Raw genomic sequence first — 16567 nt, 5'->3', positions numbered from 1 at the left:
ACAGGAATTTACCTGTACTAATTGTGGTGCAGCATGCATTTAATGTTAAATTATAAAAATAGGAAAGACATTCCGCAAAAAATATATTTGAACACTCACACATCTGTGTGTGTATATACATGTCACTGTGAGAACACATAAACACAACTGCCGATGGGGGAGGAGAGGGGTGCAGTTATAGCCGAACCAGCCTGTACCACCCCCCCCCCCCCTTTTTTTTTTCCCCTCCCCCCACTTCAGTGTGGCTCATAAACATTTTTTGGTGGCTCGTATGAAAACGTATGTATGTATAAAATTTGACCACCCTTAATTTTTATAAGGTTTTGCTTGACTTTATATTTTTGTGTACTGCATTATCAATATTTTACGAAGTTGTAACTTCCGTTCCAATACTCGGTTATTAACAGCCTTTTTCTAATTCGTTAGGATATGGCCCCTTCAGTTAAAATGGCAATCCTGGGTATCGTTTTATTTTTTGCTGAACAGGCGGAGTTCCCTGAGCTCAGCGGTTGCCCCCCAACACCTGGGGACCACGAGGCCTAGAGCAGCAAGTTTGGAATTGACCAGGAGTCCCGCAAGCCAACCTGGGAACAATATGGCGCCAGCTCTGGTGCCCAATAGAAAAGCTGCAGCAGCGTCATCGTGAGTTGCTTTCTATTGGTGACCATGACAGCCATGTTTGTAGTACGCCACACTATTTGTAGCAGGTTTTTGTGTGGGTGAGGGACGAATCAAAACTACCCCACACAAACTACAAAACTTTGGATCCCCCTTGGGATGCTGCTTTTAGTAAGGCAGTTTAGATTGATTATAAATACAGTAGTATATGCCCCATTGTGACTGCGTTGTTAGTTGGTTAGCTCAGAATGTATAGTTTTATTAGGTCATGTTTGCTTCATAGAAAAAGCTGAAGGGTAACAGTGAGAGAGATTCCAAAAGCTGACCCTATGTTATTAAGTGTAGTATGTAGCGGACTAAAAAAAAATGTGTAAACAATTTAAAGCGGCATGTACACGTGTTTTTTTTTGTTTACACACTAATGACAAACTTGACTATTTTCAGCTCCTGGGGACCCCCGGTTGTGGAAATAATTACTGAGATAGTTGCTGGTGCCAGGATTCCTACTAGGGGAAAAATATGGCCGTTCAAATCTTGCAGGATCCAAGTGCCAATATAAAGCTCCAGCATCACAGTTTGCGTCTTCCTATTGGTCAGTGTCCAGTGGCCCTGTTTGATTCTCCAGAGGAAGTGCTGACAGCTACCTTTTTGTATTTCTCTTTACCCATATGTCTCCTTATCACAGAGCCAATAAAGATCCAGTCTGGGATGTTTTGACCATGACCAAATCGATACCTCAGCTGCCATAACTACTGACTGCGGGGCGAGTCACCGCAGGTCACCTCGCCGTCACCACCTCTCCCAGCCGGACACCTCCGCCTCTGAATGTCCTCAGCGCCTCTGCTAACTGCAGGGCCGCTCTAATGTGCAGGACACTCCGCGCGGCCACCAATAGGCTGGACACATTTTTACATTTCCTGTTGCTGGCGGCCGCACTGAGTGTCCTGCGCAGAGATGACATGCGGCGGTGGAAGTGCCCTGTGGCTGGGAGAGGCAGTGATGGTGAGGTGACCTGCGGCCAGTAGTTACGGCGATTTGGTCATGGCGATTTGGTCGCTGCCGTGGGTCCCATTCCGATAAAGATATGGCTTGTGAGAGAGTGGGATCTGGCTGTGCTAACTCTTGTTGAGCACATTGACATCAGACAAAAAATAAAACCAGTCTTGGTTCAGTGTTTACAAACTGCCTTTCAAAAATTGTATGTAAATATCATATTTTGGTAATTAAGTCATCAATTTCTCAGATGTAACTACTTAAACATTTTGCTGTTATTAGTACATAGGTCGTAGAAGAGATTATTCCTAATAAACAGACTTTCTTACAGGGCTGGCCACCTTGTGGTTGGTTTTATTACCGTTTTAAAAATATATGTAAATGTTAACTTGGTAATTGCCAAGCATGCAATGAAGTTAAAAATAACATCAATGTAATTGACTTCCGAAAAGATTTTAAAAGCCATTAAAGTAACTGTCTTGTGAAATGAATATTTATCATTTTTGTCTGGAACATTGAATACCAGGATATTGGCTACCTGTTTTTTTTATTTTTTTTAATAAATGCTTCATAATTTGCAAAATAGAGCGCTGATCAATTTTACCTGGTAATACAGTTTGTAAAGATTGTAAAAACCATACAAGACATTTGTTCACCATCCCTTAAGTCAGGCCTGCCCAACTCCAGTCCTCGAGGGCTGCAAACAGGCCAGTCATACTGAGCCACTAATTGGGCCAGCTGTGCTGAAGTAGGGATATCCTGAAAACCTGGCCTGTTTGCAGCCCTCAAGGACTGGAGTTGGGCAGGCCTGCCTTGAGGGGGAGAGGGGGAATCGCTTTGCCTCGTTTTGAAAAAAATGCTAAACACGTTCATATCTATCTTTGTTCTATGTAGTAAGGTAATCTGGTCCCAAGCTCCAGTTAGGTAAAGGCATAGGGTAAAAGCAGGAATAAACTGTGAAACCTGCCCTAAACTTCAAAAATGTCAAATACTTCGGCTATATTACGATGTGCTTCTCCATTCTGCCAGAATTTTTCACCCGTAATACGTATGCATTTAGAGGGCTATAAGTGCACTGTATAATTAACCCTTTCAGTGCCACACCAGTGGCCATGGAGCTTCCGGCACTTCTGCGTCATGTTACTAATGTAAACTACCATCGGCCAAGGACATACGGTGTACATAAGGGCTTCTGGGGTGGCACTTTTCTTAACGTACACTGAAGGGGTTATGTTAAATATAGCTTTCATTTGGCTGCTTATAACAAAAGTTCATTGTAGTGCATTATGCAATTTAAAGTTTTGTGTACACCATTTTAGGTATATATGCCTTTATTTATATAGCGTCATTAATGTACATAGCGCTTCACAGTAGTAATACACACAACAATCATATAAATAGCAAATAATACAAATAGCAGATCATGGGAATAAGTGCTTCAGACATAAAAGTAACATTTCGGAAGAGGAGTCCCTGCTCCGAAGAGCTTACAATCTAATTGGTAGGAAGTACGTACAGTGACAGTAGGAGGGCATTATGGTAAATGCATCTGCAAGGGGCCAAACTTTATGTATCAGGTGTATAGTATCAGCCACAGAGCTACTCATGCTTTGTTAATCAGGGGTGTCTTAAAGGTGGTTAGAGAGGGTGGTTGTCTGATATTGAGGGAAAAGGCATTCCAGAGGTGTGGGGCAGTCCGTGAGAGGTTTAAGGCGGCAGAGGGTTTTGGATACAAAGGGGATAGAGAGTAGACATCCTTGAGCAGAACGCAAGAGTCGGGATGGTGCATAACGAGAAATTAGGGCTGAGATGTAAGTAGGAGCAGAATAATGTAAAGCTTTAAAAGTGAGGAGAATTGAGTGCGAGATACGTGATTTCAGTAAGGGAGACGCTGAGAGATTCCGTAAAGAGTAGAGTGGTTCTGGCAGCAGTGTTTAGGATAGATTGTAGGTGAGAGGCAGGAAGGCCAGACAGCAGGTGGTTACAGTAATCGAGACAGGAGAGAATAAGAGCCTGTCAGAGTATTAGCAACAGAGGAACGAGCGTATCTTTGTTATTTTGCGGAGAAAATCGACAGGTTTTGAATGTGAAAGAGTAGAGTGTGACCCCTAAGCAGCGTGCTTGTGCTTCTGGGTGTATTACAGAACTTCCAACAGTAATGTGGAAGGGTGCAGTAGGGCCAGATTAGGGAGGAAGTATGAGGAGCTCCGTCTTTGACATGTTAAGTTTCAGTCGGTAGAGGGCATCCAGGCTGATATCGCACAGAGACATTCAGAAACTTTGGTCTGTACCGCAGGTGTAAGGTCAGGTGTTGAAAAGTAAATGTGTCAGTATAGAGGTGATATTTAAACCCAAGAGATGGTGAAAAAAAGTTGTTTGAAAGCTTTTATGGCTGCTTCCTGGCCTTTGATTTCCTGTCAAACTATGTTGAAACTTGAGTTGGCTACAAAAGGTGTCTTGAGCAAAACTGTTTTTCTGCACAATTCGTTACTTTGCACTTTGTAATTATATGGGTGGGTGAGGCTGAGGTTAATTATGTGGGTGAGGCTGGGGTGCCTCTGGCTGTAATTTGGGGAAAACATTTTTTTCATTTCTTCATTCTTCCTATTTTAAAGGAGCAATCCAAGCAACATCCTACATGTGTTTTTTTTAATTTATTTTTTAAATTATTATTCAACTCCATGGCATTTTTTAATGAGTTTTAATATACTGAGCATCCTTAATACTTTCCCGTTTGCGATCATTTGTTGCCAATATTACCAGCAGTTGGAGCTGCGAACTGTAACAATAGATAATGTTACCGTAGTAATATAAGAATACATTGTAGTTGCTGAGTTAGGCCGCGTACATAGTACTGATGTGGCTTCCAGCACATCTTGCCGCGATCTGTCCTCTGCAGGGTTGCTCGATGGGGGCGTGCCCGTGACATCACGTGGGCGTTTCGCCCTCGTTGGCTTAACCGTGCACATGACCATCGCACGGCAAATTTAAACCAGTCTGTCGCGTGAATTTCCGATCTATGCACAAGCGCATTGGCATTCATTTGTTTGTATTTGCCGCTCGACGTCGGATTTCTATGGGTGCAGCCTTAGGGCTGTTCTATAGAGGGTGCGCTTGCTGCGCCGCTCGCACGGCAGTTTTAATTGGCTGTGGTTAGTCAGCCTTTCTATAATGGTGCTGCGCGCACGGCAGTGAGCGTGGAACCGGCCGACGGGGGGAAACTGGGAAAATAAAGATCTCGCGCCGCAACACCGATGACGTGTGTATATGTATGTACAATGTTAATAAATTTATTTACCAACATATTTATTATAAACGTATTACACACGCATATATACACACGCATGTATGTATGTGTGTATAAATATATCTATCTATATCTCTAACACACACACTCTACCTCACTGTCGCTCACAGCACACACACAAACAGTGTGCGGCACGCGCACTGCCGCACACTATATTATGGGCCTTACTCTGACTGAAGGATTGATTGAAACTGAAAGGCAGCGATTTAGTGAACTCTGGGAAACAGAATTTTACTGATCGATCACAGGAATACATCGATAGCTTGGGTAATTAGTTTTCAATAAAGGTAATCAAAGGCGGCATATATTAAAACAAAAAAAGATGATATTTTTTTTTTAATGTTCCTTGGAGTGCTTCTTTAAAGCAGATTGCCTGATATATTGCTGTATATTTGTGGGGGGGGGGTGGAAGAATTACTAAACAACTTTTGCAATGCCTACGTTTTTGTTACAAAACTATGTAATATTTTCACATCCTGTACATACAGTAGGGCCCTGCTTTTCGGTGGTACCGATAAGGGGGCTGCCATGTCTGGGCATGCAGAACCGGGTTGTGGAAGCCGTGCGTGTGCAGAACGGAGGCCGCGGGTGCACACACTCCACGTATATGATGGTGAATTTGAAACCTGCTCAAAAAGTTAAAAAAAAAAGTTTCCTTTAGCAGGGAGGTCTATTTTTTTTTCTCATGAGATTACACAATTTGTGATCAATCCGGTAACAGGGATTTATCCCTGTTATAGAGAAAAGCTGCATCAAAGCTCTGAATCCAGCATAGAGCTGGTTAACTGCAGCCACTCAATTTGCTAGTCTCCACCTGGACTAATCAGAGCTTTGTGAAAGAGCATCATGCGAGACACAGGAGACGGATTTCCTTAGCACAGTTACATCTGGGCTGACCGGAGAGCAGTCTTGAGAGCTGTGTTCTGAGAGCAAGACACAATGAGACCAGACCTCTATGCCTGGACCCTCAAGCAGATAACTACCTGGACACCACTGATCTGGAGGGCCACCTGCTTTTGAAGGTACTGGTTTAGACTTTAATGGGTAAGGGGTTCCCCCCACCCCCCCAGCCCCCCAGCCTTGCAGAGAGGAACTGGGGAAATAAGGTAGCCTTTATCAAGGGATAGGTGTTTGTTTTTGTATATTTTTGTTTGCTGGCTGTTTTAAAGGGGGCAGGCTCAATAAAGCCATATGTTAATTTTACCCTAAACGATCTCAATTAGCATACATTAGCACACATCTCTAACAAATCCTTTATTCCTTTTTTATTTTTATTTTTTAAACGGATTTGTAAAGCATGAAACTTTAACTGCAACCTGCAGTGTTTGTTTCATTAGTGCAGATTTTGAGTTGTCATTTTATTTTGAAATTAGGCTTTTCCTTTCGATCAGTCTGATAGGGGGTGGGGGGGTTGGAGAATAGAATGTGGGAGTTAATCTACATTTGTTGTGCTGCACATTATACTTTAAATGGTCCTAGTTGTGGAGTAGAGGCAACAACTACGGTTCTAGATAATAAGGGTCATAAAGTATCTAAGGTTACACCTATTTTTGTTTACATGATGGGAACCGTGGTTCTCCCTTTAATTTTAACCATACTATTTCCAGCCCTAGAGACCCCCACCCCAATTTCTCTGTGATGGGAAATACTGGGTTTAAATCTGCCTCCCAGGGAAACAAAATGGATACAAACCTCCAGCCAGTGGGTAATGCCAACATCTTTTGTGGCTTCCTATTGGACAGCCATTTAAATCACCTTAAAAATCAGGACATGGTACTGGTAACTTCAATAGTAATTATCTTGGGAACTGCGGTGTCCCCGGATCTGTAAATAGAGCGAGCTGGTCTCCAGGGAACCTTTATAAAAAAACAAAGGGGATTGCCTATTTAACTGGCACAAGTAATCTGTGTCCCACATAATTCCATCGCTCTATTCTTTGGGAATAATCTTATTAATTGCGATCTATAATGACACTTTGTTGGAGTAGCAATTGCAGCCATAACCTTCGTGCACAATCGTGGGACTAAGAGGCTGAGATGTGGTTAAAATGCTTTCAGTCCTACAAAGTCGACAAAATAAAAAGATAAATAGCATCCATGGATTTCAATCAATCTTCTAAAATTACATACTTGAACATTCTGACATATTTGCTTTCTGTGAGTAATATAATTGTTTTTTATTGTGAGGTAAAGGGTGTTTTAATATATCAACAAAGGTCTAAATATTAATAAAATGGTATATGTCATGGCCTTTATTTTCCTCTGTGTGCTGCCATGTTCAGTGTTCTGCATCTCTCCACTGTCCCAACTGTCACGTTTTAAAGTGTTATTTATGGCTCTGCCTATGACCTGAAATTGTACAGCAAAAACACATGGGAAATAAACAGGCTAAAAAAAGAGCTCCATCACTCACCCACCAGACATCAGAAGTCAAGTTCAGGTTTAAAAAAAAAAAAAAAAGATATGGAAGGGCTGTGTTGCATTCTGCCCTGTCCTAAACATGTAGGGTATACTGCTACTTAAAACAGTCCAAGCTGCTGTTTTTTTTATGTTTCCCCTTTATATGTGTATCAATACAATTCACACAATAAGTAATTAGCTAAGTGTCTGATCCGTTCTCCTGTGATTGATCAGCGACTATTCGATTCAGGGGTTCACTAGATGGCTGTCAGTGGAGCAGAAGAGGACCAAAGATGCAAAGTTTTGTGTCGAAGACCATGTGACCAGATACAATTGGTGCACTGCTAGAGCGGACAGGCTCAAAAAGGTGTGTCAGAGCCTGTTTCAGGAGAAGGGGATGTGACTTTGTAAATGTTTACTATAGAAACAAAAAATGCTTGTTACATTATAATTCCAAATGTAATTCAGAGTTAAAAAAATAAAATTCTACAAGTATTTTCTCATAGTATAGAACTGATTTTATATTAAACACATGTAGGATATTGATTGGTCTGCAGCTTTAAACTACGGTGTTTTCCTTTATCTATAATGCCTAGAATTTCCTGTACAATAAACCACCAAAGTGTCATAAATAGCAGCTCCCTGTTCTATTTTAATAAATGTGAATAAAATTAAATATGCTTTTAAAGAGAAGTAAAAAAATCTATTTTATTTTACAGAATTTTAACCGTGCGGTACCCATAAGCTGCACCGCACAATTTGTTGGCTTTGATGGCTCCCAGGTCAATTACCTGCCCCCCCCCCCCCCCCCCCCCCCACCTTTTTTTAATTTTTTTATTAGGTGCCTTTTTTTTTTTTTTTTTTTTTAAGAAATCAATATGGCTACTATCCAAGCCTCACACCATTGGGCCAATAGGAAGCTACCATGAAAGCATTCAGCATCCTATTGGATGACCACAATATCCATGTTTGATTTTACTTTCATTTTACCCGCACATAAAGTAAATATCTTGTAAACAAGGGAGTCACCAGAGTTGAAATAGTTAGATTTAGCTCCAGGGGACCTAATAGGTTCAACTATGCAAAAAAATAAAAGTTGCAAAAATGGCGTTGATGCCTTACATTTTATAGGTTTATGAAAAACTGTCTTGCTTTTTAACCATAAAGGTCCAGGCCTGTGATAAGAAATGACCTTTTTGACCAGTGATTTCTTATTGATCCATCTAAAGGTGTTGCAGTATAACTTCATATTTGTAGCCTGGCTAATACCTCTTATCATACAAATTAGATGCATTACAGAACATATAAAACTTTTTCACATCGTCAGAAAATGTATTGCTTATGAACTTTAACAGCTATTCTCAGTTGCACAAACTGCCTTGGTAAACCTAGATCCATTTGTTTTGGAGAGAAATCAAAACCAATAAAATGTTTGGCTGTTGGTTTCATATGTAGGCAGTGTAGCATCGCTGTCTGCAGAGCATTGACGTCAATATCACAATAGTTCTCTATTGACCTAACGTTTAATTGTACTTCAAAGAACAAAATAGAAAGGCATGTACAAAAAAATAAATGGGAGCTCCAAGTGCAATCCCACATAGACTTACATTCTTTAAGTTTTCTGGCTAATTGACTTCTCTAAACAAATGTAACTGTGCCCTGTTTAATAGAGAGATCTTTGAATGGGGAAGTGTTTTCTTTCTTTTGGGGCACTATGTCCTTAGAGAGCCAATAAAGGTAGTGTAGAGAAAGAAGTCCCTGGCCTTGATTCACTATGGTACTTTTTCTAACCGAGCAAGTGTTTCCAAGCAGATTAAGACAATACCAGAAGATAACCTTCCTCTCGCTCAAAATCTTTCTTTTTTGGGGGGGGGAAAGCATTAACCGGACTCGCAACATTAACATCTTTTGAAATCTTGTGTCATTTTGACACAAAATCTGAGGCAGAAACGCATGCTTGTAAGTACTTCTTGTAGAAAAGCGGAACACTTTTTTTTTTTTTCCCTCCCATTCAGGAACCAGAATGAACACAATGTTTATGAATAAATTACTTTTGATTAGTTGTTTACTTCAGTGCACTTCAGCTTCTGATACCTCCATTGTCATAAATGACATCATTTACTAAAGATGGCTGCCTCCTAAAACATTGAGAATATCACACTTCTTTTTCATGTAGTTTTGTAGAGGAGGATGCAAACTTTTTTTAAATATTGACTATAACCGTTGTATTCCATAACAAGCCATTGTAGATTAATGGAAAATAAAGACGGATAATGTTCACCATCTTTGTGAATGTATACTTTTAGAAATGGAAAGATATAGTACTGTTAAGCAGTCAGGGCTGAGGGAATTCTTGCATGCATTAGGAGTAGATCAGCGCTGCTTTTGTTCCCCAGCTGGTTAATTTTTCAATTAAGTACTGTGATCAGGATCAAAATAATTTAGGCCAAAGTAGTGTGTGTGTGTGTGTGTGTGTGTGTGTGTGTGTGTGTGTGTGTGTGTGTGTGTGTGTGTGTGTGTGTGTGTGTGTGTGTGGTTTACATTCTTGGAGTTTGCTAGGGCTATTGTATACATTCCACTGAACTGTTTTTGTTTTCTTTCTGTTTAATAAACGACCACTTTTTAAGCCCCTCTTCCATTTGCAAGTACAACATTCTCTCATGGACACCATTTTATAAGGTGGTCAGTGTTTTTAGAAAACTGTTAAAGATTTGAAGAGGGAAAATTGAGGATAAGCAAGAAGTGTGAATGGGAATCACATTCATGATGGGGTGAGGGGATATGACATGAATGGGTATGGTTTTAGAATGACTGAAGCCATGAAGGCCAGAAATGGCTTAACATTGAATGAGTTTGAAAATTTCTAGCGGAGATTTGGATCAAATTGCTGTGCCATTCCCTGCTGCTGTGCTGGTAGTTAAATAATTGAGGTGGGATGAGAGGAACTGGGGAGAGACAAGGTGAGGGAGGGGTTAAGAGTACCAGGAGAGGGAGACCATGTGTCAAGGAGCAGCTACTGCAGAAACAGAATCCAAGTGGCTGAATCAGCAGGCAGGTAGAGGACACTAAGTTGGGTTCATAATCGAGGAACACGGCAGGCAGCAAAGGTTCGTAGTCTGGGTCACGAGCCAAGGTCTGATGCAGGCAGCAAGAAACAGCAACAAAAAAAGTTCAGGTATGGATCTGTATAAATAGGCTAGGATGGGGAGGTTTATATAGGGCTGTAGGGAAGGGGCTGGTGTAGGGGATCAAATAATCCGGAGCCTTCAGACAGTTCACAGGATGATACAGGTAGGCAGAAGAGCCGTCCCACTGGCAAGTCGACGTGCCTGATGGGAGAAGGAAGAACTAGAGTCAAGTTCACATCGGGTACATATCGGACACTGGAGTTAGGAAGGTCGTGACCCTCTGGTCATAGTCTGTCCAAAGGAGGGATATCTGGGTTCTTGCAACTGCTGGCACAGGGCCTTCTCATGAAATTGCCTGTCACTTAACTCCTTCCTAGTTCTCTGCTGTGTTGCTCTGATGCCAGCTGAAGTGCAGGTAGAAGGGGGATTTTTGGGACTCGGACTGCTCCACATCCTGCAGTTTCAAAGCTGCACTTCTGTGCCGCTAGAAACCTTAAAGCGGGGATGTGAAAACTTTTTAGTCCGCGTGCTGTTTGCCGGTGTTTTCTGATGTCACGTCATGTGGCCCCGTTGCGTTACCATGGCAAGTGAGTTAGAGGCCTCACATGCACTTCCCTGGCATTCAATTAAAATGCTTTGGGGAAGAGTGTGAGGCCTCAAAGTGCCGCGCACACCTGCCTTAATGTAATACCATGGTAATAAGTGCAACATTTGCTTAGTCAGTTTTTCACACCATGCGATTGACATCAGTATATTGCCCATCTAGACTACGTGTATATATGACAGTGGTGGGCTAAATACACCCAGCGGCTGTACCCGGCCAACCAAATTGTTCTATTTGACCCGCCCCCCTAGTAGGGATCGTTACACCCTTTCCCCTTGGCCTTACCTGTGGTGTGCAGCCTTATGCGGTGGAGAGAGCTCACACTGGTAGTCCTAACACGAAAGTTGGGCTCCACTTCCACAATCACTTTGGGTGGGCTCCTACTGCCGCCACATAAAGAGCCAAACCACAGGCTAGTTCACCAGATGCCTGACTTCAGTTGTCTGGTTAATGCACATCAGCACTGCCATTCCTCCCCTTGAGTGAGCTGCTCACATTCCCATCAATATGTGAATATCTGTTCTTTCAGCAGATATTTATTTAATATTTAGGTTATTCAAATATTGAATAAATATCTGCTCAATGAGTTTTGTTCTTTTTTAGCAAGATTTTTATTGTCTTATTTAACCAAATGTTTAATGCATGTACATCAACATTTTAATTATATTTGTTTTTATTTAAACTATTTTTCATTTGTCAATTATATCTTTTAAGGGAAAGGGAGAGCTGTGGGGTATGCCTGTGCACACTCTTGTTGAACAAAGTGACACACACACCGTTTTATTTCCTCTAGCTGTTCCCTAAGTTTCAGTCCACCAAGTTTACAAACTAAATTATTTAAAAATACTTCTCTTGGTGTTGGTTAAAATATTTCAATTCGATCCCTTGGAACGTGTCACTAACATTAGTATACCATTGTCGTAAAGCAGCAGTCCAAGCTGCCTTCAACTCCCACTCCCCCCCTCCTCCCCTTTAATATGTATATGCATACAATTCACACAGTAAGTGATTAGCTAAGTTGCCGGTCGATCTGTTCTCCTGTGATTGATCGGCGAAGAATTGGCTCGGGGGTTCACTAAATGACTGTCAGTGCAGCAGAAGAGGACCAAAGATGCAAAGTTCTTTGGGGAAGATCATGTGACCAGGCAGTTACTGGATACAATGGGTGCACTGCAAGAGAGTGGGCGGGGTTCAGTGGTGTGCCAGAGCCTGTTTCAGAAGACATGGGGATATGACTTTGTAAATAGTTGCTATAGAAATAAAAAATGTTTGTTACATTATAATACATTAAAAATGTAATTCAGCGTTGTGTTTTAAAAAAAAATGCTACAATTATTTTCTCATACATAGTATAGAACTGATTCATTTTTGTTTTTTTAAATGTAGGATGTTGCGTGGTCTGCAGGTTTAAAGGGGGGGGGACTGTGCCTTTTTTTAAGAGGCAATGCAAGCTAGCGATTTTTTTAGTATTTTTTTAAACAGGTTTGGACGTCTACTGGCACCCCGATTGAAGATCTGTATCTTGGGAAGCAGTGGGTCCCCTGAGCTGAAAGGATTGAGGTTCAGCTTCTTAGACCCCCTGCTTCACACCGGTGTAAAAATATATATTTTAAATGCATGAATTGCTCATTGGTGTAAAATGCACATAGTATAATTTTCTTAGAGGCCTAGTCTCAATGTGAACTTTGTACACTCCCAACATTTAGATCATCAATTTTGTAAATGCCTAAAATGGAAACGCTTATTTTTTTAACCAAATACATTTCTATAGGTTTAGTAAAACTAACACTATGTAACATTAATTTGATTCAAATAGGTACATTTATCGTGTCTACTTGGACCTTGGACGCTTGCTACTATCACTCAAATGCTTGATTTGTAGAAATTAGTTTTATTCAGTTATTACTCCACTATCAGTTTTAATAACATTACATTATGACCTTACATGCACAATGTTTTTTCATTACAATGGGTTGTTTTTTCATGAAAGTGCTCTGGTATTCTAACTGTTAGTCTATTTCTTGTTCGGGCACGGTTTTGTTTGTACCAAAGGGCACACTGACAAAAGTATTATGTGAATACACTGCCATGTAAATCAAGCTATGTGGGAACTTCTGACTTGGCTGCTTTGCACTCCTTCTTCCCTCTTTCTCTCATACTGGGGGAAAGTAATGCAGTACCATTCAATTCCTGAAAAGACAGCAATCGCCTGGCTCTTTAACTCTTTGTACTGAGACTGCAATGATCAGCATGAATCAATGTTTCCTGACAATTGTACTTTACTTTGTTTTTCTTTAACGCAACAGATTTTCTAATGTCCTTTTTTTTTCTTCTTTTTTTTTCAGCAAACGATCATTCAATGTCCGATCCTTTGGGACAGGAACACACGTGAAACTTCCCGGACCAGCACCAGACAAGCCAAATGTTTACGATTTCAAAACCACATATGAACAGATGTACAATGATCTACTTAAGAAAGACAAAGAACTGTATCCCAGTGGAATGCATTTTATTTAAACCAAAAAGGTTTCAACTCTTAAAGGTGTAAATCATTATTTTGCATCTGAAATTCACCGATCTAACAGTACCATGGGTTGGTAGGCAGGTATAACATAAATATTGTTGCAGCTACTATTGTGGGCTTATCTGACCCACTATATCTTGCGTAATGCATGCATCACCAGCTGATTTATGTACTTAAATTCTCGACTAGAATTGTTTGGTGCCTCAATATATTTCAGGTGTAAGAGTATAATTGGTGTAAACTAATATTAGTTAAGTTAAAATAAATCAGTTTCTGATGCCATTGAGGCACACATGTACAGTAGGTGCCATAGAGTAAAGTGTTCTTAATGCAACAAATAAAGGCACATTTACATTTTCTTAAATGTTAACAGTTCAGATGTTAATTAGTAACGTGAGGTCAGCTATATACCATCGACAAAAGGACTTCTGGCATTTGTCCGTGTGATTTAGTAAAGGGTAAGTATCTGCTTTCAAGGATTGAGTAAAACTAATCAACTTTCATGTTGCATTTCTTTATTGTGGTGGTTTGGCTTGTCAAACTGCCGGCCAATTTTATCTGAAAACACTAGTCATGCAGTCTGCATAACTGTGCTTAACTTTTATGTGCATTTGACATTCAAGTTGGGATGGGTAGGACCTTTTTATTACTCGCTGTGTGTGGATAAACACTTGCTCACACGCATGATGCCCTGTCTGGTTTATATACTTGAGTTAAGTATGGTGATATTCAAGGGTGGAGGAAGCATTTAACTGGCATACGTTTTTACTTTGCTAGGGTACCCACTTAAAAATACCCTTTTGCAGACAAATCAAAGTTTAGATTTGATTTTTGTTTTTTTGGGGGGGAGTAATTAGTTTTAGCCCTAAATGCCCATGGCGTAGTAGCCAGGTCCAAAAATGGCCACTTGTACTATAGGAGATTGTGTCCTGCGTTCTGATGTGTTCTTCACTGATGAGGAACAGAATATGGGATGACCACTTCGGTTTCATCATTCGTGACACAGAAGTGGTCACATGATCAGTGCTGGAGGGGCTGTGGCACTCTGGTGCCGCAGTCCCCCCCCCCGGAACACGGTGTTAAAAGCAAGTATATTGGTGAGGGTTATATTTTTGTGTGCTACGTGGAACTGCACTTTTAGTAATTATTCCAGCTCTTCCAAGTCCTGGTTCTTTCTCCAACACTTGGGGTTTTCAGTTTTCTTGACAAACTCGACCGCATGTATTTCATGTTAAATTTACATAGCCAGAACACTTTGCTTTTTATGTCACGAACCACAAGTTTAGACCGTAATAGTTTTTGCAAGAATAGGATCACCTGAAGCTTTAGATTCTGAACAGCTCCACTAAATTCTTGACCGCTGCGACGTGGGTGTGTTGCATGATTGTAATTTGGGTGCTTGGGCCACATTCTGCTTGTGTGAAATCATACAAAGAGACCTCAATCCATGACCCCCAAAAGAATCTGAACTAATATTTCCACTCCCAGATTTGTAACTGCTCACATATAACGTATTAGTTCATGTCTACTGCTGAGCATGGCGATGGTGTCGGTGCTTTAAATAAAGGGTCTATTTTTACATGGAAACAGTAGTATGAATGGACCAACAGTGTTCAATATTACTGTGCAAATTCACCAATTGCTTAACTGTACACCAAAAACAGATCATTCTGTATTTTGTGATTGCTTTGTTACAGCAGTCATAGCAATTTGTCAGTAAGAAATTAGATGTTGGTGCTTGATTACATCGTATAAGGGTAAGCCAATGTGATCATTAACACTTGGACTCAAATCTCATATTCTAGACCAGCACTAAAACGTTAGATTGCAATCGTGGAATATGTGTTTCAAAGTAACTACATGGCCCATTGGCTGTGATAGGGCACATAAGAACTTGCCAACTGGAGCCTTGGTATAATTACATGTTTATAATCTTGGCTGTCTATAAAGATCCTGTAATCTCTGCTGTTTTTTTTTTTCCCCAACAAGATTTGAACCGGGGAATTCTTCGAGCTGGACTACTCTAATTTCAGATTGGAAGACCAGTCTCCAGCTCCTGAGATACATAATGGCCTCCAAATCACAGGCCAACCGGAAGTCGCAACAAATTAGGCTAGGACTTCTTATTGCATGATAGCGGATGCCACCATTAAAAATAAATAAGTGCATTGGCACCTGAAACAAAGTATCTTGGGACCCAGGAGGTCCCTGGTTGAGCTCGAGGAGCCTCATGTTCAAATCCTGTACAAATAATTTCAATCTTTGAGTGTGGGATTGCCCCTTGATTATCCCAGTTTGTGTGTGCGCCCTTACGTTTACGGCTGTCCTTGCACTTACACACACTCATACACACCTGTATTCACACGCACTCACTTGTATGCATGTGCTCACTTGAATGCACGCACGCACACACTCATTTGGATGCACACTAGTATACACACATTATCCTTTTATAATCCAGAGTTAAGAATATTGGGGAAGGAAAGCGGGGGACAGCCTACAGGACAGTGAAAAACAATTAACTGTCGTTTACTTGAGCCTGCTGGACTCTACAGTGGTGGTGAATTTGAGGGTCTCCATGCACACATCCAGTAAGTTAATTGATACAGCAAAGCCTTTCATGCATGCTAGAATCGACAGCAGTGTAGGAAGGATCGCTGTATAATCCAGGAGATTACTATAAAACAGATTTTGGTGGCACCAGAGGTAAGGCAGAGTTCCTTAATTGCACATAATTATCAAACTTTATTAGAGAAATAAAGAATGGTTGGAAATATCCATTGTGTAACAATTTGTTCTTCCCTTGAAATATATTATTTCAAGTCAGCTGTACATGATGCTAGGGGACCATTATGAAGAACATATAGCTGCAGAGGAGCATGCTGCCAGTGGCGTGGGTCATAGTGTAATCTGACTCAATTTGTCCACCTTGTATCTACTTTTTCCTTATCTGCAGTTACTGCAGCATCACTTCTCTGAAATAATTGTTGGTGC

General features: G+C 40.8%; 1 protein-coding gene across 4 annotated transcripts in view; it reads left to right on the top strand.

Annotated features, from left to right (window-relative positions):
- The window catches only part of SSU72 (SSU72 homolog, RNA polymerase II CTD phosphatase), a 195741-nt gene that overhangs the window by 137943 nt on the left and 41231 nt on the right, over positions 1–16567 (top strand). For 3 of the 4 annotated variants that reach the window (XM_075604803.1, XM_075604802.1, XM_075604804.1), the window contains one exon: positions 13395–13590. Coding sequence is in view for 1 of the 4 variants with exons in the window: in XM_075604805.1 (XP_075460920.1) it covers positions 13395–13538 (144 nt within the window). In the remaining 3 variants the exon portion in view is untranslated. Of the gene's footprint in view, positions 1–13394; positions 13591–16567 lie in introns of those variants that run through there. The other variant, XM_075604805.1, reaches the window with a different exon arrangement.

This window comes from Ascaphus truei, chromosome 6 (assembly GCF_040206685.1).
Source record: "Ascaphus truei isolate aAscTru1 chromosome 6, aAscTru1.hap1, whole genome shotgun sequence".
NCBI lineage: Eukaryota > Metazoa > Chordata > Amphibia > Anura > Ascaphidae > Ascaphus > Ascaphus truei.
This window is presented reverse-complemented; position numbering and strand designations above follow the sequence as displayed.